The sequence below is a fragment of the Rhopilema esculentum genome, chromosome 11 (genome assembly GCF_057945365.1).
Source record: "Rhopilema esculentum isolate cy_ngs chromosome 11, ASM5794536v1, whole genome shotgun sequence".
Classification (NCBI taxonomy): Eukaryota; Metazoa; Cnidaria; class Scyphozoa; order Rhizostomeae; family Rhizostomatidae; genus Rhopilema; species Rhopilema esculentum.
The window spans coordinates 10,486,302-10,509,326 of record NC_142825.1 but is presented as its reverse complement, the minus strand read 5'-3'; the positions used below and the strand labels follow the sequence as shown (position 1 = coordinate 10,509,326).

The 23,025-nt window shown below is 37.2% G+C and overlaps 1 protein-coding gene across 3 annotated transcripts in view; it reads left to right on the top strand.

Annotated features, from left to right (window-relative positions):
• Window positions 1-23,025, top strand: part of LOC135693972 (uncharacterized) — a 47,763-nt gene that overhangs the window by 8,507 nt on the left and 16,231 nt on the right. For all 3 annotated transcript variants that reach the window (XM_065212583.2, XM_065212584.2, XM_065212582.2), the window contains exons 4-8: window positions 2,247-2,904; window positions 4,145-4,386; window positions 6,375-6,539; window positions 19,650-19,725; window positions 20,072-20,268. In XM_065212583.2, coding sequence (XP_065068655.2) covers window positions 2,247-2,904; window positions 4,145-4,386; window positions 6,375-6,539; window positions 19,650-19,725; window positions 20,072-20,268 — 1,338 coding nt within the window. The remainder of the gene's footprint in view (window positions 1-2,246; window positions 2,905-4,144; window positions 4,387-6,374; window positions 6,540-19,649; window positions 19,726-20,071; window positions 20,269-23,025) is intronic.

Genomic DNA, 23,025 nt, shown 5'->3' with positions numbered 1-23,025 from the left:
CCTTAGAGGTCTGGGACCTGGTACCCCAGTCTATAAATAGCATAAGTGGTATTTTTCAGCGTCTATTCGCTTCCTAACTTTTTGGCGTATCAAACTGCCTTTTACTACCAAGTTCCAAGCTGGTATCGCGATCTAATTGCTAAATTATGTCAATTACTGCTTAGAGGTCTAGGACCTGGTACCCCAGTCTATAAATAGTACAAGGGGGATTTTTCAGGGTCAATTCATATCCTATCTTTTCGGCGTATCAAACTGCCTTTTACTACCAAGTTCCATGCTGGTATCGCGATCTAATGGCTAAATTATGTCAATTACTGCTTAGAGGTTTGGAACCTAGTACCCCACTCTATAAATAGCACAAGGGGGATTTTTCAGGGTCAATTCATATCCTATCTTTTTTAGCGTATCAAACTGCCTATTACTACCACGTTCCATGCTGGTTTCGCGATCTAATGGCTAAATTATGTCAATTACTGCTTAGAGGTTTGGAACCTAGTACCCCACTCTATAAATAGCACAAGGGGATATTTGTCAGCGTCTATTCACACCCCGTCTTTTTCGGCGTATCAAACTGCCTATCTCTATCAGGTTTCATGCTTGTATCATGTTTTACACAATTTGTAACTTTTTATCTTCTTACAGCCCTCACTATGGCTGAATTGACTATATAAATCTGAATGCGTCACTCGCCCCAGCCTCTTTTCGGCCAGCCATAAACCCCTATTTGTGGGCTCCAAATTAAAAAACTAAACTTTTTTTCGAAATCAGCGATGATTAGTCTACCAGAATCAACAATAAAAGAAATTTCATTTTTTTCAATTCAGTGGCACTTTAAAATGATTATCGGCAATCATTTAGATAAAATGTCAACCATCTTAATTCCGTATTTGGTATTGTCGGCTATCATGGTACCAGGCTGCTTTTCCCAAAATGTACTAAACAATAACATCCCTGATAAACAGTACTGACTTCTGGTATACCACCATGGACAAAAGAGAGGTGAATCTGACTATTTCTCTCAACCTGAAAAATGTGTTAGAGGAATATTGGCGACTGGTTTACATCATATTTGCAAAATAGGAAACATTTTTGTACAGTGAACTGACAAAAGTCATCGGCTAAAATGGTAACCTTTAGCATTCCTCAAGGATCCTACCTTGGTCCACTCCTGTTCATAATCTACCTATATGATTTCGAAACAAGTCTAGAACTATCGAAAGTCAGCATGTACGCGGATAATACACATGTTACGATAACATCTTACGATCTTGAAAATCTACTTGAGAATGGTCAAAGAGAGCTTCTCAGAATTTCAGAATGGATGAGAATTAATAAACTGACTGCCGATCCTAAGAAAAGTGAATACAAGCTGATAACGTTGTCCCCGAAAAGTCAATAAGATGGATGTCTCTGAACCGCTAATACTAAACAACTCGAAAATAAAGCGCGCAAAGCAGACAAAAACACTTGGAATCATCGTAGATCATGGTTTGAACTGGGAACAACATCTCAAAGTTGTTAAAGGAAAGGTTCGTGGAGGTCTTTCATCCCTTAAAAAACTGAAAAACCTTCTGCCACAAAAACAACTGGATAATGTATATCGGGCCCTTATAGCAAGTCACTTGCGCTATGCAAATGTTATTTGGGGAAGTATTCCTAGTTCTATAATAAAGATTCTGCAAAATCTGCAGGACCGAGCCCGAACTATTGAAGAAGAAACTGTAAGGACGTCCATATTCCAAGATGTAACTTTGAATATGTGAAAAAAGGCTTCCACTATTCAGCACTTACTGCGTGGAACAGCATTCCTATCTCAATCAGGGAACTGCCAACCCTCCCGCAGTTCAAAAGAACATTAAAATCACACTTCAAGAGCTGAAGTTAAATCAAAACACGATTCCCCGGAAGAGCAGCAAATAGGTCCTAACAATTTATTGTATTAAGATTGTAAATTTAATTCAATTAGTTTTTTTGATCTACTGAAGTGATTTTTTGTGTATAAATAATTCAACATGAAATATGAATTCCATTATGATGGAGTTTTTAACTAGAATTTAATGAAGAGCAGTTTCAAACGCCTTTTTTGGAAATAGGCCTATAGTTTGATCGTTAGTCGGATGAGCCTTCTTTAAAGATGAATGCAAACCTAGCTTTTCAATACCGCCCAATACCGCTTTATCTTAAATCGCCAGTGGCTGCTTCGTTAAAACATGACCTTGATCTACCTATGACCTTTTTATTCGCAGGGACTATTTAGGCGCACGGCTCCCATTATTATGTTTATGGTCCTGCTTTCCTTTGCTTGGTGTCCGAAGATACGGAAGCTTCAAATTCGCGCCAAAGGAAATGCTGAGGTATACGATGAAGACATATTTGAAGATGACGACAGACATCTATATGACTGGCAAAGGATACGCGTCAAAACTGCCCGCGAGCGAATGACTGTTATCACGTCACTGGTGAAGCTTTGTCTTACGCCGTTTATGGCCGCCGCTTTTGCCAAGGCTTTCGAGCTCCATGTACATTTCAAAGACCTTAAGTCTGGATTCGAGGAACTCAATGAAGACAAATATCTGTTGGCCATGCTTGTCGCTCAAGTCGTTTGCAGTTTCTTTGCCAAAGTATTTGCTTACTTAGCATGTACCTTGGGTCTGCAGAAACTCTGCTTCGCGTCACCGCTGATTATATCAACACCCCTGAGCATCATTTTGGTCGCCACCAAAGGCTGCAATGCCCTGGGCCTCTGTAATTGTCAAACGAACTTGGGTAACGTATTACAGATTGTCATACTTGCTGGTTTGTTGTGGCTGGCACAGATATTCTCGACGGTGATTTACATTTGGCAATCGCAGCAGTTTCAAATGGCCAAAGAGGACACATTGTTCTGGCTCCCTGGTTATGACGGTATTCTGCTTCCTTCTTTTTCTTTACATCTTCATTACTATTGTAACTGTGCCTGAAAGAGCAAAATGAAATACCCTGGGCCTCTACGTGTGCAAAACAAGTTAAATGTACCACGAATTGGCTAAGATATGACCATATGAGCACAGGCTCTTTCCCCACCTTTGTTATTTGGTTAAGTCACAGTAATCTGTTAGCAAATCTTTGATAAGCCATATCGTTATAATTTTGGCATATAACGGATTAGTATTGCAAGGTGTTCATTTGTGTTATGTGGTGAAAACTGAAAAATTCTAGAAATAGATTTTAAATTAAAGTCAGACTTAAGAGCTCTATTACAATAAATTTGAATTTTTTTAGTGGCACAACGTTATCAGTGGATTAAGCTTTTTAGGAGATCATTTTGCAAAAGTTCTAAATTACTATTATTACTAAACTGATAAATTTTAAGAGAACTTGCTGTCTATTAAAATATCGGATGTGCCCAATGTTGCACCATTTAGCCGTGGCTTTAAACTTTGCCATAGAAAGCCTGTTATTTCCATGGAAAAGATGTTTGCTGAATATTATTAAAGCTAATTCCCAACATAAGCCTTGTTTCATTTTCCTTGTATAAAGCCCGAAAGGATCATATATTTATTATGAGTATCTGACATGAATCAATTCGACCACACCGGTCATCTTAACATTACAAAAAACAATATTGTTCGGATATAAGAATGCAATTGAAATTTTTTTGCAGTTTAAATTTGGCTAGGATTGTAGCTACGTATCGTGAATCGTCAATTTAGGCCCCACCTTAGAATAAACCTCCCTTTTTTGTTAACCCTAAACTCTAAATAACTTTTAACAATTACCCTCACTCCCTCATGAATAAGCCCCCCTCGTAAGGGTCGACCTATTCCTACTCCACAGGATGTTAAACTGCGACAAGTGTAGTAATGGTTCTTCGCAATGAAAATTATGCCTATTTGTATTAAAATTTGAAAATGATATGAAGCTAAATTTTTAACGAATGACGTAGCGCAACTAGCCTTGTTCCGGTGTACCTACTTTTCATTGAGATCTCTGTAAGTCCCGTAAGCAACTTTATTACGTCTTAACCCACTCAGAAATAATATAGGATGCGTCTTTGGTTGTGATTATAGTCAAATTTATTTTCACCAGTGAAAAGACTGTTTCTGCCTGATAATTCATTCTAGATTTTTTCAGTGATATAATACAGAGTTCTTCTTTTCGTCAGGTGTACTTACCGAGCAAAGCCTCATTTTGAACAGGAAGAACGAGGCTACCGATGACTATTACGTCAGTTACAGACAGCTCGTCAAGGACAGTACAATTTACATATGCACGACGATGTACCACGAGGCTGATTTTGAGATGGAGCAGCTTCTTCACTCTATTGCTGGAGTAGATGCTGCTCGAAAAGAATCAAAAAGACAATTTGAGTCTCATATTTTCCTTGATGACGGCGTTCGTGGTAGGGTAAGTCGCCCTATCTCTTTAAGGTGTTATCATTAAAGCATATTCATGATGGAGAAGACGAGAGAATTTCAAATTCAATATCCTCAACCGACAAATTCTATCTTGATGTTTTTTAATTTTCTTTGATTACTTAACACCAAGCCAGCTCCAATTCAGTCAATTCTTCACTAGGATTTTTTAAAGTAAAAAAAATTCAAAGCTGTTCATTTAAGTTTAACTCTTTTAAAAGGTTCCTTATGCTGAACAGCGTAATCACTTTTTAGCGCAACAGAATGTAAAATTTATTTACTAATGCAATTCTTCGCGAATTCGCCCCAGCTATTCGAAAATTGTCGCATTGAGAAATTCACAAGAAAGATTATCAAGTACCAGCTTGATTAGTTTTGAGACAATGCCAGTTAATAGGTACATTCTATACAAAACTTTGTTTCTGTGATATAATGTGCCGGTGAAGAAAATCCTGCATCTTTTCTCAATCTAAGAAGCCAAAAGTTCAAAATCCTCCGAGAAAACAGTAGAAATAAGGCGTGGTCATATTAAAATTATCTGTTCTCGATGACCCTCCTTGCTATCGCCAGCCATGTCACTGCAATTTGTTGTTTGCTGATTCTTCGAAAATCTTTTACGTAGGTTAGTGTTTACATTTGATTTAGGCGTAGTAAATTGATAACTTATCAAAGGTATATTTATATTATATATGTACCTATTTCATATTTGATTCTGTTACGTAGGGCTGCGCTTGTGCATAAGATTCAAGGGACCCTTTCATAAAAAAATAATTTTTGATCTGTAAAAACTGTGAATTAAGTCAAGTTATAAGTAATATTTTAAAACTTGGAATAACATGAAATTAGAATTAACAATTAGAAGAAAGAACCCAACGTTTCTAAAATATAAATATATGATATCTCAAATGTATATTTTAAGTATAAATAGTGGATGCCTGCTTTGACGTGGCTGAGAGGCTTATCCGTCTGATGATAACGATATAATGAAAAGGTAACAGGGATAAAATAAGCTATTTTTTATGCATGGAAAAACATTGTCAATAAAAGGGGATAGTTCCTTGTTCACCCTTTAGAAATCTACAACAAAAACTACCCTAGAAAAAGGAGGTCTCGTAAAGTCTTCTTCTAGGGGGTAATGCTCCTCCTCCAGCCACTGGACTATTAACCTTATTTCTGTACTTTTAAGTATGCAAAGCCGGAGGGTTCCTTTACCCTTGAAATGCACTGCATCATGATTCACATACCACTGAAACGTACTACTGATCTAGTAAAACAAAATACTAGAGAATTTCGGTGAGCTATTTTCAAGTTAAGAGAACTAATTAATTTTAACGTTTTACCCGTCTATTTTTGCAAATTTTATCTCTTTTTAAATTTATACCAAATTTTAAATTTTAAACTCTTAAACCTAACAAACTTAGTTTTTCTCTTGTTACCTGATTGCTGATTAAGTTACTTATGTCGCTAGGTTTTAGTAATGCTGTCTTTGTCACCAAATTGGTAGTTTTGAAGTTATTACTTTTGGAACTGGGTATATATTTTCAATCGTGTTCGTTCGAACCCTTATATTCTGACGTTTCATACTCCTTGGAGAGTCAGACGAAAAAGCTTTAAGTAGTTCGTTGTGAAATATTTGCTTTTCTCAAAGCCATTTTCAAGAAAACCAATCGTTAGAACGAGAGAAACTCATTGATTTTCTCCGATTGGATTTCAAGACAAAAAAATAAGGTTTCCTTTTATCTGGGATTGGGCTCTTGGTTCTTGAAGAACTAAATTAGGTTTTCACGAAGAACGTCGCAATGCTCTGGTTGACCGTTGCAATGCTCTGGATGTAGCTACATGATCCAGAAATTCTAAAAATATATTTTGGTGATGTCATCACTCTTTTACTGTTTATTTCTCCTCCTCTTCTATCAACTGTATCAACCTTGTAAGAGATTAATAGTTCATCGACATTGATAGAGTACTGAATTTTTTCAGGCGATAAAGACGTATGCTCTACAACTGATCTCGTTATTCCCAAAGACACTTGGTGTTGAAATTAAAAATGTTGGAAACAAGTACGAGACTCCTTATGGGATGCAACTGAGATGGAGGCTGTCTAGCGGCATGCCGTTTGTTCTTCATTTAAAAGACAACGAAAAGGTATTATTTCTACGCCTTTCACTCTTGTCATTTCTACATCTACATTTGCAATACTCCAGTCGTAGTGGCGTTTTGGGGTAGTGGCGTAATAGCATTGTGGCGTAGAAGCGTTGTGGCGTAGTATTGTTGTGAAGTAGTAGCGTTGTGGCGTAGAAGCGTTGTGGCGTAGTATTGTTGTGAAGTAGTAGCGTTGTAGCGTAGTAGCGTTGTGGCGTAGAAGCGTTGTGGCGTAGAAGCGTTGTGGCGTAGAAGCGTTGTAGCGTAGAAGCGTTGTGGTGTAGAAGCGTTGTGTCGTAGAAGCGTTGTGGCGTAGAAGCGTTGTAGCGTAGAAGCGTTGTGGTGTAGAAGCATTGTATCGTAGAAGCGTTGTGGCGTAGAAGCGTTGTGGCGTAGTATTGTTGTGAAGTAGTAGTGTTGTGAAGTAGTAGCGTAGAAGCGTTGTGGCGTAGAAGCGTTGTGGCGTAGAAGCGTAGTGAGGTAGTGGAGCAGTGGCCACTGGCAAAGTAGCAAGAGCCATTAATGGCTGTGCTGGGTTCAAAACTGAACATTTTAGAAAAATGTAGTTATCGGTAAGAGCATATGAATTATAAGAAAGTAGTAGATGATAAATAACATCGCAGTATTCAAGATGAGGTCAGACATGTGACTTGTAATTTTTATCTAAGGGGGGACGAGGCAGGTACTCTGAAAAGTACTTGATCATCCCAATAGCTCTGTTTGCTTTTGTAAGATCATCCTTTCAATGTGTTGAGAACGATAATCATCTGTACAGGATTAGACCGAGATGCTTATGTGCATCAACATTAGTTAATGGTGAATTCTAAAACTGAATTGGAGGATGATTGTTAACGTCATAATAAGAAGTCATCTTCCTTTAGAATCTTCAATTTTTTATCAAATGAAAATCGTGATTAAGGTCGTTCGGAGTAGAGTGAAGATCGGTGAAAACAGAGAACAGTTATGTATCATCTGCAAGAATACGAAACTTTGTCTTCAAACCTTCCGGAAGGTCATTAGTAAAAACGGACCCAAGAAAAGCAGGATACCAAGGATGGATCCTTGAGGCACTTCAGCATCTGTATTTTTTTGAATAAGAGCATTTATCATTGATAACTATTCTTTGCTGTAGACCGCTGAGAAAACTGATAATTATATTAATAATATTTTCATTAATTCAAATAAATAATCAAGCCTGAAACAGACACCCTAAAACGCTTTGGATCTATCAAGATAAACAGATCTCACGTCTAGGGAAGGATTACAGTCAAAGGCGCTGTATATTTCATGAGATATAGCAAGCAACTTATTGATTGTTGAATTGCCTGGTCTAAACCCTAATTTTCTTTGAAAAAGGAGATTATGCTGTTTCAGATATAAGCTCCAGAATACCAGTTTCTCTAGAAGTTAACCAAAAATTGGTAGGATGAGCGATTGGTCTATAATTCTTATCATTTGTTCAGATGATTTCTTATTAATGGGAACAATACTGGCTTTTTCGTATGAGTTGAAAAGCACCAAAGTGAAAGCAGTTTTGGAAAATCAGAAAGAAATCGTCTCAAGGCAAAAGTTTGCTCACGAAGCCAGGGCAAATAATCCTGTGATCAAATCAGAATGCTGATAATATATTGCTTAGCTCGTTGATTTCCTTGCAAAAAATTAATTGCCATGGATAAATAAAAATGATTGACTTTCTGAGGTAGGTACGAGTTGGCGCCACTTTCACGCCTCTTTATTCATTCAGCCTCTTTGTAGAATAGAAATTTAACCTCGAATTGAATGTGGATAAAAGTTATCCGGATAACCTGTTGGCACTTCGCTAGATAGCTATCCGAACTAATAAACCCACTTTCTGAGGTGATCTAACTTTGTTCGGATAACTGCTCGTCGTGCAGAAAGATAGGGTTCAGTGTAAACGCGACGCCTATCCCAACAAATATTGACAAAGTAAGAGTTTAAACAGCACATTGTAAACAGTGCTGTTTACAATGTTGAACTTCCAGACCAACCTGGTGGAGGTTTATGATGATAAAAATACCGACGAAGAAATAGATGAAGAAGATTGGTTTTACCAGAGATGTAATAAGTTAAGTGGAAAATTTAGGGTGAGAGAGAGAACCCTAAACCGGGAGAGAAACCCTAAATCTCTGGGAAAACCAGTCCTGCTTGCCTTTTTTAAATTTCGATAGTATACCGTATTTCCTCGATTAAGCGCTCCTTCAAATAATTGCCCCTCGGATAGGCGCCCCCTGAAGAAGCCAAAGTTTTAAATAAGCATTCCTCGAAAAAGCGCCCCGCGCCTCTGATAAGCAAAAGTTCAAAATAGATTCCCTGAACAAAACAATGTACAAAACAACAACAACTTTCGATGGTCGATAAAGGCAAGGCAAAACCAAACAATTTTGCTCTTTTTCTGGACCCAGTACAGATGCTTTGATCACGTTTGTCTCTACGTTGTTCAAGAAAAATTTGAGCAGGAATGACAATTCCATGGGAATGTGCCCTACAAGGGTAAAGGTATGGGTATTTTAATTAGATATGTCTCTGTCTACTTTAAAGATAAGTGTAGATTTTATTTTTAGAAAAGTTCGTTTTCTGTCGATTTCTCGAAACTCCTGTGGGCGCCCCACTCGAATAAGCGCCCCACAATATGGCTGAAATTTATAATAGCCCCGGGACGTTTAATCTCCGAGGTTTAATCTACGACGATCGACGAGGAAATACGGTAGTTGGCTTCCTTTGTTTTTTTTTCAAAATGGAATGCATTGAAAAACTTCAAATTTGTTAAAGCCCCCGTGCATTCATAAGTTGTTTGAACGAGAGGAAAATTGAAGCACTAATGACTGATCACAAGACAAAGAGGTTAAACAAGGTCTAAACAAAAAGGTTCTAAGATCGGTATTTGAAATGAATGCGTGATGCTGCGTCATTTTAGCGCGTCACCAAGGTTTGTTTATACATAACATGGTTTATGGTGTAAGTGAAGGAAGCACTCAAATGTCTACATTCAACACAACTACGCTGTTACCCAATGTAACGCAGAGCCCTAGTCAAGCGTACCTCTCGAAAGTGAATTGGTACTACAGTGCCAGGTTCTGGCTTTCTTTTGGTCTTGTTGGACTAGTTACAAACATCCTAGAGTTGATTTCAATCATTTACCAACGCAAGCAAAAAAAGGTTTTTGGTGTGACGCTGCTAAGTTTATGCATTGCTGATGTTCTTGGCAGCCTGTCATTCGCGATCGTTGGTCTAACACGAATCTTGGAGTACGATGGAGCTTTGATAATATCCATTTTGCCCAACACGAGCCTCGCTGGTATATGGAAAGCTGGCCATGCATGCTTATTTTTTTCCGTTGGAACTTCATTTGTGCACGTTATAATCGTGGCTATCCAAAGGTTTTTTGCTGTGTTCCTACCTATCAAGTTCAAGACCCGTTTCCTTTATAGACATTGTGTGACAATTTTGGGCCTTGTTTGGTTTGCTCTTTTCGCTGCTGGAGTCGTTGGATTTTTCTACTTTGAGGCGATTTGGTATATATCTTATGTGCTTACATTGGTGGTGTGTTTTATTATGATTCTCTGCTATACAGCAATCGTGTTAAAAACATTTTTGAAATCGCGGTCCCGCCACAGGCTTTCCAAATCCAAACCGAATAAGACAAACGATCAAACCCAGAAAGTTCTCAGTGTATCAGTTGGTGTGACCATGGCTTTCCTCGTCTGCACATTGCCACATGCGATTTTCTATTTGTTTGTAGTGGACATATCGACATTAGGTTTCTATCACACCGTTAATTCTATGATAAGCATGAACCCGTTCCTGGACTCCGCGGTTTATTTCGTTTTCTATGACCGTTGCATAAGAAATGTACAGAAAACAGGAGCCCGCCCACGTTCAAAGAATGTCTCAATAAAGGAAAACATACACCTTTCGAACAGAGTGTCCCCTTTCCTCACTGTGAAAAATGATAAAGCAAAATTGAATGATTCCTCGACGTCTGTTCGACAACTTGTTGGAAACTAAACGAGATTGCAGATGAAGACCACGAGAACTGTTCTAGCCTAAAATATTGACCAATTTTCCTTGTCATACTGTGCTTTCGTCACTTTTCAGGAAGACTTTTAATACTAGGTCCGAAAAGCAAGACCGAAGATTTCGTATTTAGCTGATTAGTTTGTAATTTAGCTGTAATCTTTTTATATCAGAAATATTGAGGAATTTTTATTTTTTCATTAATCATGAAATATGTTAAAGAACGAAGAATGATATATGAAATGTTTTAGAGTTTTGTTTAGCAATAGTTTGTAACTTTAACCTAAAGCAAGCCATACTCATAACTAAGTTGATTGATTTGTTATCAATACGCATAGCCACCATACTGTAATATATTTTTTCTGCGCGGAGAACGCCAGAGCAATAGTTTTGAAATCATACTGAAATTGTGCGGGGAAGGCGTTATAGACCAAGCAAAGACCAAACTTATAGCCTGGCGACCATATGAAGTATTATATTGACTTCTTGGAGCGTTCTTATTCCATAACAAGTCATTTGCAGAAATAACCTTAAAGTAATGTGAAGGGATCTTTTTTAAAATTTACATTTAGTCAGTATCAATATTATCATTATGCACTCCCTCAGCCGAGAAAGGTTATCAAAAAATAAAGATTAATCATCTACTAAGCTCAACTTCACAAAAGTGAAATTATAGAGCTTTCAACAGCAATAAGATAAAAGTACGGCTGCGAGTTTTTAAAACAAACAAATAAAGTTCTTAAGTGTGACGTCACAAAAAATCTATTTTTAGGATTTTAAGCACAGATTAGAAGAACACCATGAAATACTCCCAATTATGTAAGATCAGTCTAATATGTCCAAAATCAGGTGAAATATGGCCAATGAAAGATTTGAAGTTTGCTTACGAATCACTATTATTTTGGCTCTTTTAATAAAGTTATGAACAGAGACGAAATTACACAATGATATAGAGGCAATGCACATGTGGCCATATCGTAGCCAATTCGAAACACATTTGACTTGTTTCGATAAGTTAGAGGAATTTCACGATGCTCTTTTGGGATCCGAATTCAAAAATTCTAAAAATATATTTTTGTTACGACATCACTTTAGAACTCTATATCTGTTAACTGGACGAACAACTACTGGAAACCACAAGTTTTGTCTCAGGACGACGTTTTTATGTCCGATCTGTAATGGAGACATTATGAATCAAGGCTGATATTTGAGCCAGGTGACAAACCAAGGTCTGGGCGAACTGAAGCCCGGACAAATTCGAAAGGAAACATTGAAATGAAACATAGGCGTATGCTTCATAGTATTCTTCCCGGACTACTTCAAAGTATTCGTCCCGGACCCGTGCAACGCAAACCAATTCCGCTTCAATGGGTATCGTGTAAACACCTCACTGCTGGATTCATTTTGATCAGAACTGGTACCACATCAAGGCAATTTCTCACATGTACATTGGGTTTTCATCTAGGACGCATATTATTTCGATTTTATGATCTCTGTTATTGGGTTGGAAATCAGTCATAGAGGCTTTCTAACGATGCAGGAGAAAAGAATAGCATTTGCAAAGATAGGACATCAAAGAGCTTATGGACTGGCACCAAATCTTGCAATCCTTTCCATATATAATTAACTCTTTTCTTTTGTTAAATAAAGCTGCTCCAATTGTTTAATGAAATCAAGGGACAGATATAATAATGGAGTGTTTTATAAATAATTTCAATTTCCATCCATTTTGAGTGGGCATTGAGCTGCATCTAAGGACATTATTTTATGGAATGTCTGTTAACAAAAGGGAATTCTATCTGCTCCATGACATAACCGAAAATGGCGATTTCTCTTATAACCATTTTGGAACTAATGACTTGTACAAGGGGTCTCAATCTTGGAAGCCTTTTGGGATTTATGATTGTTGAGCAGCAAATCCCATTTGATAAATTAAGATTTATTTGGTTCAAGAACGTGAGCCTCTTTGTTTCAATCTGGTAAACAGTTTTGTGGGGTTAACGGAGTGGATGAAAAAAATTGGGGATATCGAAGCTGCTATGCCACAAGGCACACCTCTACTCGCGCTGTTAGGGTTTCTACTTTGATGCACCTTCATGTTGTGATGGTCTTGAAGTGAGTACGTGGTAGGGTCTCCAGTTCCTTTCCACGGAGAATGATTTGAAATGTAAACAGGGTTTTTTTAGTTCTTAAAGTTAGTTTAAAAGAACTTTTAGAAATTTTGAAATATGTAATTTATCATAATCCTATACTAGCATGAATTGTGATAGCATAATTGCACCGACAACTGGTTACACTTGAAGCAGTTACACTTGATATCAAACTTAGGGCTCGATGAAATTTTATTAGATAAAGGGAAGGAAAATTTATTATATCTTTGAAAATTTCCTCTTATGTTGGGAAAACAGGGCAGATGTTTTCAGCTAATCGCTATTCTGCCAGCTAATCGCTATCCTGTTCTCGATGTTGAAATAAGAACAACATCGAGAACACGCGAGCCTGAAATTATACAAACAATATAGTATCGAGTCTCGGCAACGATTATCTTAATCTTGTAAAGAAGCATGAGCTTATATATGCAGAGAATTTGAAAGCAACTTCAAACTTGATTTTGGGACTGTTCGGTCAGATGAGACACACGCGAAAGGGAGATCTCGCTGAGAGCTGCGGATCATATATTTTCTCCTGTCCCAATCAGAGTGCCAATCAACATTTTTCTGTTGCTTCTTTCTGCCCTCGTAAAAAAATTCTTTTTTTGCTTAAATGAGATTTTTTGCAAGCGCGGTTTGTAAATTTTGTTGGTCATATACAAATTGTCATGCTGTCCTGCACCCTCCGGAGAGGTGAATTTTTGGCGGTTCGTCAGATCGAGACTTTTTTATTTATCATTTATTAAATTTTTATTTCAAAATGATATCCCATCACAAACCTAAATACAAGTTATGATAAGCTAAAGGAAAACTAATAATGGAAGACAAAATTATTTAATAATATGTGTGAATTGAATTTGATTCGTGTTTTAATTCAGGTTTCTTGAGCTCTTCAAATGAGCTTTTAATTTTCGTTGGAATTGATAGAGCGAGGGGATCTCCCTTAGTTCTATGGGTATTTCGTTCCAAGCTTTAAGCCCAGAGAAGTGGAATCCTTTTTTGTATTCTCAAGCTTAAATTTTGGGATGTCAAGATTTCTATTGTTTCTTGTGTTATAACTAGAAATTTCAATCCTCTGATTTTATTTGTTCCAGAGGCTCTTAGGGCACTGTTGTTTATGAACTATTTTGTGTGTCATGATAGATCTATCAAAAGACTGAGACAAAGTGAGAGACAGATTTTTTATTGCATCGAACTAGTAATTAAATGCTAATTTTTCAACAATTATCGTACACAATTTTCTTTCTAAAATAAAGATATTTCAAGGACTGCAGAATAAGCTTGCTCATTAATAATGAGACATTGGATCTTTAAACGATCCATTAAACAGGTAAACGATTGCTTACTAGCTTTACTCAACAAAGTATCAAACACGAAAACGTAAACAGCAATTTAACTTTACGCTATATTTTTATACTCAATAAAAGTACATTATAATTCTATAATTTGTAGCAGATAAAGTGCTTTTTATCTATAAATAACATTTGCTTTACTTACGGTAATAATTCAAATAAGGCAAACTTTATACTAGAAAGGAGGCTTAATCAAAAGGACGGCTTATTCGCGAGGGGGCGAATTATACGAGCAGGGGCTTATGTACTTTTTGAGGGGAGGCCTATTTGTCAAATATAAAGAACCTGCGTTGGTTAGTTGTTCTGTTAAAAGCGTTTGTTGATCACTGGTTAAAAGGCAAGTAACGAACGTTTTTTTGAATTTCTCGAGACCTAAAGAAATTTTCATCAGTTCATGCTAAACCAACTTCCCCGTCGTTAAAAAAGTTATTTTTAAAAACATGTACATTTTTATCTTTTTATAAACGCCTTCTCTGTTAAATGTTTCTTTAAATAAACACTGCAGCCAATTCGTCAAAAAATAATAAAAAATGGGGGCATTTCTAAGGAAGATTAACTCCTGTTGCCCTTTCTCTAGACACCTTAGTTGAATATCCGTGTAGTGCCTTCCCTTTCTTTTATTTCGTTATAGAATCCAGGATTCAAATCTTTTTCATTTTATGATAAAATATGTACAATAACATATTCGTTAGCAACATCACAGCAGGTCTTCGGATGCCCTAGGACTTATGGGTACAGCTACTTTAAAGAAAGGTAATGTGTCCAGCTAAAGCAAGCAACTCTGCGGGGGTTTTCAAAAACATGTGATTTTTCATGTGATCGCCCCAGCCATTACAGTCGTTCTGTTTATCTACCCTGCTGCGAGGCTAGCTTTTCATGTGAGCAGTTTTGCATCGCAAGAATACTGACCAATCGCAAGCCGTTATTTTGATGGATGGCTTGAAAAGTTGGGTATACGCAGTCCTTTTATATGGACACATTACCTTTCAAGAAATAAACTGAACTTTGCTATAAATTGGGTTTTTATAGCAGTGATGTTACAAATGGAAAGAGAGCAAAAGGATTTTCTTAATAAATGATTTGAGAAAAAACCTTACTGTTTTTCAAAATTTTGATATTCTTAGATGTCCAATAGACGGGATGCGGGAAATCGGGGGGGGGGGGGGGTTGGAATCTTAAGAGAAGCTTGATAAGCGGGGGTTTGACTAAACCGGGGGTTGGGAATGTCTGGAATAATACCCAAAAATTTTAAATGAGGGGCCCTTACCTGAGCAGGAGAGGGGTTGGGAAAATTTTGAAAAACCAAGAAGCGGGGGAGGGTTGAACGTTTATAAGCCACGTAAGAGTGACAGCCTCGCGTATATTTTAACTTCAAATTGTCATTGAAGGTACAGGTTTTGTCACAACCTTATCTTTAAGAGTGACTTTTTGCAGCAGTATTTCCTCTGTACGATTGAATTTTTGTTGAAATGCTGGTGTACTTGCAATATTGTTTTCAAGGTCGTTCACTTCTCGTTTGCAGTCGTAGTAGAAGCAGAAATATATCACTGCATCCAACATCGGATTGGCACTGATTTGACTGTTCACCAAGTGATAAAATGTCAGATCCTTAACATCTAAGACAAACAGGTAATAAATCGGATGTAGATATGTGCAGCATAAGAACGCCAATGTAATTGTTAGCGAAACTGAAACGGTCTTCCCGATAGTAGTCTTCCTCGTTTGTGTCTGAGATTTAGAGCCAGGAGCTAATGTTTTTCGCCTCACAAAGTCCCTTCGTGTCCTGTAACACAGGGCGCTGTATGTTATAACTAGAACAACACCCATTGCCAAAATTAAGTAGTTAGTCGCTTGTAATAAACCTTGCGAGTAGAAATAGCCAATAACTCCGCTGAGGAGAAAAAGAAACCATGTAATCGACAGGACAACGGCGTTTATTTTATATGTGAAAAATGTCTTGAAGCGAAAGGGTAGAAATACGGCGAAAAACCTTTGCACTGCAATAAAAACAATATGTGCAAAGGAGATGCCAACGGAGAAAAACAAAGCTGCATGGCCTGCTTTCCAACTTGCGGCGAATGGCGAGTTTTTGTTGATTGTAATCGTAAATGAACCAGCGTACTCGTGCAACCTAAGTGATCCTGCCAATAAAAAGCAAAAACTGCCAAGAACATCGGCAACGCAGAGGCTAGCAAGGGTTAGGCCAAACACCCCCTTATGTTTTTTGCTGCGAAATATGGCAACTGCTTCAAAAATATTTAGGAGAAGACCAATAAGTCCGAAGGCTATCCAAAACCTGCAACTGTAATACCAGTTAACTTGAATAAGAACCGCAACTGTCGTGTTACTATGTGGTGACATGTCCTGTTCGTCGTGCGATTCCGATTTTAAATCTTGTCTGAACTGAAAACATCAAGTCCTAATCTTCGTTGCAACGATCTTGGCGTCGTATACAATGAACAATTTGATTTTGTTAGCATGATAAAAAGATACATGCGATTGAAGCCATGTGAAGTTGTTGCATTACGATATCTCAACATAAATAATTTGAAGGTTTTATTGCCATCTGAAAGATACCTTACTATTACCTCTTTAGACTATGCATTTAGACAATAATAATGAGACAATTTTGCGATGGTTGCTTTGTTTCTCTTTTGAAATCTTAGCCGGGGGTAGGTTTATTCTCCTACTGTCAAAAATGATAAACGCCTTTTGTTGGCAGCTAGGTTTATTGTGCAACGTAATATATTAAAGACTCATTGCTAACAATAAGCCATTGCGAGGGTGGCAATCCAAACAATGGCAGTAAACTTCTACGGATTAACCATAATTGATTTCAGACTGTCTGAAAATGCATTATGGGATGCTTGCGTAGCGCAATGGCTCATTGTTAGCAATGAGTCTTTAATATTGAAGGTAGAAAAAACTTGCCGAAAGTATTTCATTTCTTTACTCAGCGAAATTTACACCGAAATTTCAAAAATATGGCTGAAATTTTTTTCCATCGAAAAATAATCCATCGAAATTCTTGGCAACAATTTCGAGTATACTCTTTAAATTTAATTTATTTTGAAAATTTTATTTCGTGACATTGGATTCTCGTCGTCGTATTGCTTTGTTCCTGTATATCTTTCATTTTAAAATCTCATTGCAAGATTCACAGAATCCGGCGGACAGCCTATCCTGCGGTTCTTCCTTCTCACAAATAAACGAATGTTTGTGCACGAAGATAATTTATCTATTTTAACGTATTCATAACTGTTTACAACAGCATCTAAAGAGTACCAGTATTCTTTGTACACAGCGGCAGGATACATACCTTTATTTCATTTTCCTAACCCAAGGAGGAAAATTAATTGGAAGCGTTTACAGTTCGTCGCCATGTTTTCGATCGCCAAACGCAATGAAGGGATTAGAAATTCTGATCGATTGTGACATCTATCGTAGTACTCAAATGTATGGTAGTACTCAAAAAAAGTTCAGGAAAAATTTTGTTAGTTGTTTTGAAATTTCATCGGTGGAAAACGAGATTTTCTAGCGTTTGAAATTTTCGGTAAGAAAACATTTCAGTTTCAAAAAATTAGGTGGGATTAATTAACAAATTAACAATAAATCTCAGAGTTCAGCAAACAGCTAATACAAAGATAAGCAAATGTAAAAATGATTATAAGCTAAAAAGTGAACGTACGTAGATATGCACATAAAGGACTTCCCAAGTAATTCTTGTGATTCAAAAGCCACTGATATAAAATTAGCTATTGATATCAGACAATCCGTATCTTCTTGACTCAACAACCAAATAAACTTATCATAAAGATCAAGGGATGAAATTCTGGAAAATTTTGAATAAATCATAGATAACATAGAATTCCTAGCAGTTTCGTTAAGGGGACAAACTAATAAAAAATAAATATGAGAGTTAAATGAACATTATGAGAGTTGGTGGACGTCGTGTGCGCTAAATAGAAGGGTTCCAAGCGTGGATTACTGTAATACACATCTGACCTTTCAAGTGCTAGACTAACAATTCTTCTGGCTCCAACAATTTAAAAAAAAATCAGGTTCAAAATGTTGAATTTTCTAGAGAAATATATGAGAAAGGCTTCAGGCTTGCCTTCATTCATCAAAAGATCGTTCAGAAGGCCGTGGATAGTTTCATTCTGGAAAAGTTCTGAGCGTCGTAAGAAGGTGAAATCATTTGAGAGCAGCGGCCTTTTTTGAATCCGCAAATGTGCAATCATTAACGATTCTAGTTTACTTTTGTGTACTATTTATTTTTGATATTTATATTTAATGGTATTTATATTGAGAATCCGTCTAGTGCTAAAGAATTAAAAAATTATGTTTGAGATGATAAAACGTAATAGAATAAAATTTATTAACATGTCAGTAAACAGGCTTTTCTCTCAAATCCATATTTCTGAAGTTCTTTATATGTCTAACCGCTAACGGTGCGTTTTCAATTTTACAATCTAAATTCGGGTTTACTCTAACGTGCTTTTAAAACGGGGGTGATGATAAGAGTAAATGTAATATTTGGAAGACTGGTAAAATATTAGGGAGTTAACAATTTCCCACTAGCGTAGTTTTTCAGTTTTTGACAGGTCCAATTCTTTCTTTTTTATTTCGGAAATTCAGTGTAACTGCAATTTAATGTGTTTTCAATATGATGTGATGTACAATTTTGACGTCATGAATATTTTTAGACTTTTGTGCATATAATTTAAAAAAAGACATAATTAAATAGTTCTGGGTGCAAAAAACAGCTCAATCTACCAACCACTGGATAAGATACAGCCAGATGAGCGCATTCTCTTTTCCTATAAATCAATTGTAATTTGGTCTTCAAGTCTGAAACTTATGAACTAAACCAAATTGTCTGTAATTCCTTGAGCTATCAAAACAAAATCAGTAATTTCAAAACGACAGTATAAGCTGAGGTCTCTCCCTGGACAGATATCAACCAACTCACAAGATTTAGTTTGATTTTCGCATATCCCTGTGGTCCTCTTTTCAAGTTATATGATGTTTATCCGAGCTTTAGAAAAATTGTGTGACGTCATCACTTTACAACCAAATTATTAATATAGATTTGAAATAACAGCCAAAGATTTAATGGCTCAAAATTCTCCATCGTTGGACTGGTGCCCAGCGTGGGGAATATATCGTGAACCCCATTACCCCGCTTATAGTCGCACCTCATTTAAAGGCCCATGCGCCTACTCCCGGATATAGGTGCAGTGCGCTTATACGTGGATCTTAATCTTGCGGTTTTTGCGAGAAAGATGAAAAATCAAGCAACAGCGATGTGGCTATCAATTTTTTCTTTCACAACGTTTACATGCTTGCTAGATTACTTTCCTTGCTTTATCAGTTTCTTTGAATTTTCCTTTGAGTTTAAACTGACATGATGACGAAGAACTTTAATGATAAACAGCTGGATCGTATCCTGAAAAATGACAAATCATTATTTCCGTTTATAAGCGGATGCGCCTTTTAGCCGCGTAATAGTGTATGTAGCATAATCTCGTCATTGCAAACTGTGAAAAACCCTAAAAAAATGCCTTTCTTTTTAGGTGAAGAACAAAAAGCGATGGAGTCAAGTCATGTACATGTCCTATGTCTTGGATTTCAAAAGACCAAAAAGGGACAGTAAGTTTTGCTTTCTGATCAGCTGTTATCAAAATGCGTAATGTCACAAGATACTGTCACAAAATGTCTGTTTAGACAAGTCCAGGATGTATCTTTGTCATTGTTATGTGTCAATGTGTTGGATAAGGTTGCTTTTTCTAAATTGCCTGTTTGTCAATATCATAAAGATGAAATTAGCTAGTTTGATAACAATGAGCTGAGATAGTCGCATTTGCTACGGTGTTGTCATGTGTTTACAAAATCAAAGATGATTAGTCCCAACATAAATGATATTGTATAATAAATATTGTGTGATTTTTCTTATTTTTTTCTTTTTTATACTTGAAATAAGCTGTTTTTCCCAAAGGACTAGATGACTTGACTTACATCCTAACGACGGATGCCGATGTGAAGTTCAGCCCTGATGACGTATCTGCTTTGATGGATTTGATGATCCGCAATCCGCGTGTGGGGGCTGTTTGCGGCCGTACTCGGCCCATGGGGGCTGGACCTCTAGTATGGTACCAGATATTCGACTATGCTGTTGGACATTGGTTTCTGAAGGTAGGTCGAATTTGAAGAGTTTTGGATCTTATGAATTTGAATGTAAAATTTGAAAGGTTTATGGAGACCAGATTCAAACATTTTAAGATGCATTTCGACCCGATCTCATATACTGCGTGTGCTTACGCTAGACAGGTGCCTTTGGGTCAACCTGAGTACAAACAGAAGCAAATGAGTACAGATAACAGACCCAAATGTGTTCGAATCTGCATAGTCTCGTCTCGTGTAAACAGAAATCCAATTTATACCAGTTTGTTTTCGCATTAGAACTGATCTTATTCACAATACTGTAGAACCTTCATCAACAGACACCTCTATACAACGGACACCTCTATACATTGAACACCTCTATACAACAGACACCTCTATACAAGGGAAACCTCTATACAACGGGCACCTATATACAAGGGAAACCTCTATACAACGGACACCTCTATACAACGGACACCACTATACAACAGACACCTCTATACAACAGATAACTCTATACAACGGACACCTCTATACAACGGACACCTCTATACAACGGATAACTCTATACAACGGATACCTCTATACAAGGGACACCTCTATACAAGGGACACCTCTATACAACAGACACCTATATACAAGGGAAACCTCTATACAACGGGCACCTATATACAACGGACACCTCTATACAACGGACACCTCTATACAACGGACACCTCTATACAACGGACACCTCTATACAACAGACACCTCTATACAACAGATAACTCTATACAACGGACACCTCTATACAACGGACACCTCTATACAACGGATAACTCTATACAACGGATACCTCTATACAAGGGACACCTCTATACAACGGGCACCTCTATACAACGGACACCTCTATACAACGGACACCTCTATACAACGGACACCACTTTACAACGAACACCTCTGTACCTCATTTGAGTCGAATCCAAATTGACCCTGTTGCAAAATTGATCGTTGCAAATTGTTTGCGTACACGGGGTCTCATGTAAGAATAATAAGTGGAGTACCACAGTGGTCCTTCCTAGGTCCTTCGCTCTTTAACATATTCATCAATTATCTATGTCTCATGACATTAGACTCAGAGATCTGTAATTTCGCAGATGATAACACCATATACTCATGTGGGCTAGATTTACATGAAATTGTTACCAATTTGGAAAGTGATCTAAGTAGATTGCCAGAATGGTTTTTTTTCAAATAATGGCATGGTTGCAAACCCAAAAAAATTCCAGCTAATGTTCCTTGGCCTGAAAAGGCAGAGAGGCCTACGACTTAGCATGAATGAGACCAAATTGTCTGCAACAGATCATGTTAAATTGCTAGGGATTGAAATTGACAGCAAATTAAAATTTAGCAATCACGTTAAAACGTTATGCTCAAACGTATACAAAAAATCAGTGCCTTCTCTAGGCTGAATACATATATATCTAGAGAGCAGGCATTAGCAATTCACAACGTGGTTATCTTGTCGAACTTCAATTATTGCCCTTTGATCTGGCTATTCTGCAACAAAGGTGTATACAAAGAGATTGACCACACACAAACGTGCTCGTCGGATCCTCTGAAAGATTACGAGTGTTCCTTTGAAACGTTACTCATTCGAAGTGGCAGTTTTTGTATACATGCTGCAATGCCTGCCAAAAGTACTTGGAACACCCACCAATTGACGCTGCATTTGATATCTTTCATTTCTTTCATGAAAAAGAAATTCCTACTTTCGCCCCCTTCCCCCTCAAAAAATGTTGATAATTTAGAGAAATATCATAAAATCGCAAAAGAAAGTGCTTCCTAAAATCATAACCCGTTTGATAGTAAACCAACATTGTTCCGTGGGGGAGAGGGGGATGATTGATTTTGACCTTGGAAATTGATGTCAGTGTTCCAAGACTTTTGGCAGGCATTGTAGAAGCTTGCAGAAATTGATGACAGAAATCTTCAAGTCCATGAATCATCCTAACCCATAGATTATATGGGAATTTCATGAGAAGAAGCATGTAACTGATAACCTAAGGATACAAAATCTCTGCAAACTGCCACTAATAAAAACACAGGGGTATGGGCAAGTATAACTGTTATTTAGAGGGAGTCTACTTTTGAATACCCTAGATGAGTCTTAAAAGTCTTAAAAATGAACCAACATTTGCGGCTTTCAAAAAAAGTTCAAAGGCTGGGCTGGCGATAAATGTACCTGCAAATTATGCCGCTAATTTCTTTAGAAAAAAGCTATATTGTATTTTTGAATAAAAATCATACAAAGTATATTGTATTTTTTTGTAAAAAGCTGGTTTGAATCAGTATGCTTTTAATTACTATTGTAAAATACCAACTTTTAATATTGATCAAATGAAATGTACGCAGAGCCGATCCCATTCAAACTTATCCTGCCCGACCAGTTCCGATCAGATCCAATCCGATCCGATCTTATTATGCAACTTTGCCAGAACCAGCTACTTCCTCTTCAAAAATTTGACGCTTTGCTTTCTTTAATATTTTTCACGCACAAATGAAAGTGGTTTCAAACAATTCGATAAAATTATCATCGTAACAAAAACGACGAAACTGCGTCAACTTTTTTTCTTTATGCTTTTCTGCAGCCCTGCTAAAAAGGTGACAGCAAAAGGGCCGTTTAAGCCACTTCCTGAGACAAGGGGGACCCAAAGAGAATCAAGATAAAATTTTCAGCTTAAATTTAAGAAAGCCAAACTTTTGGCGCTCCTGCTCGCAGGAATATGGCAAAAAATTTCTGGAAGT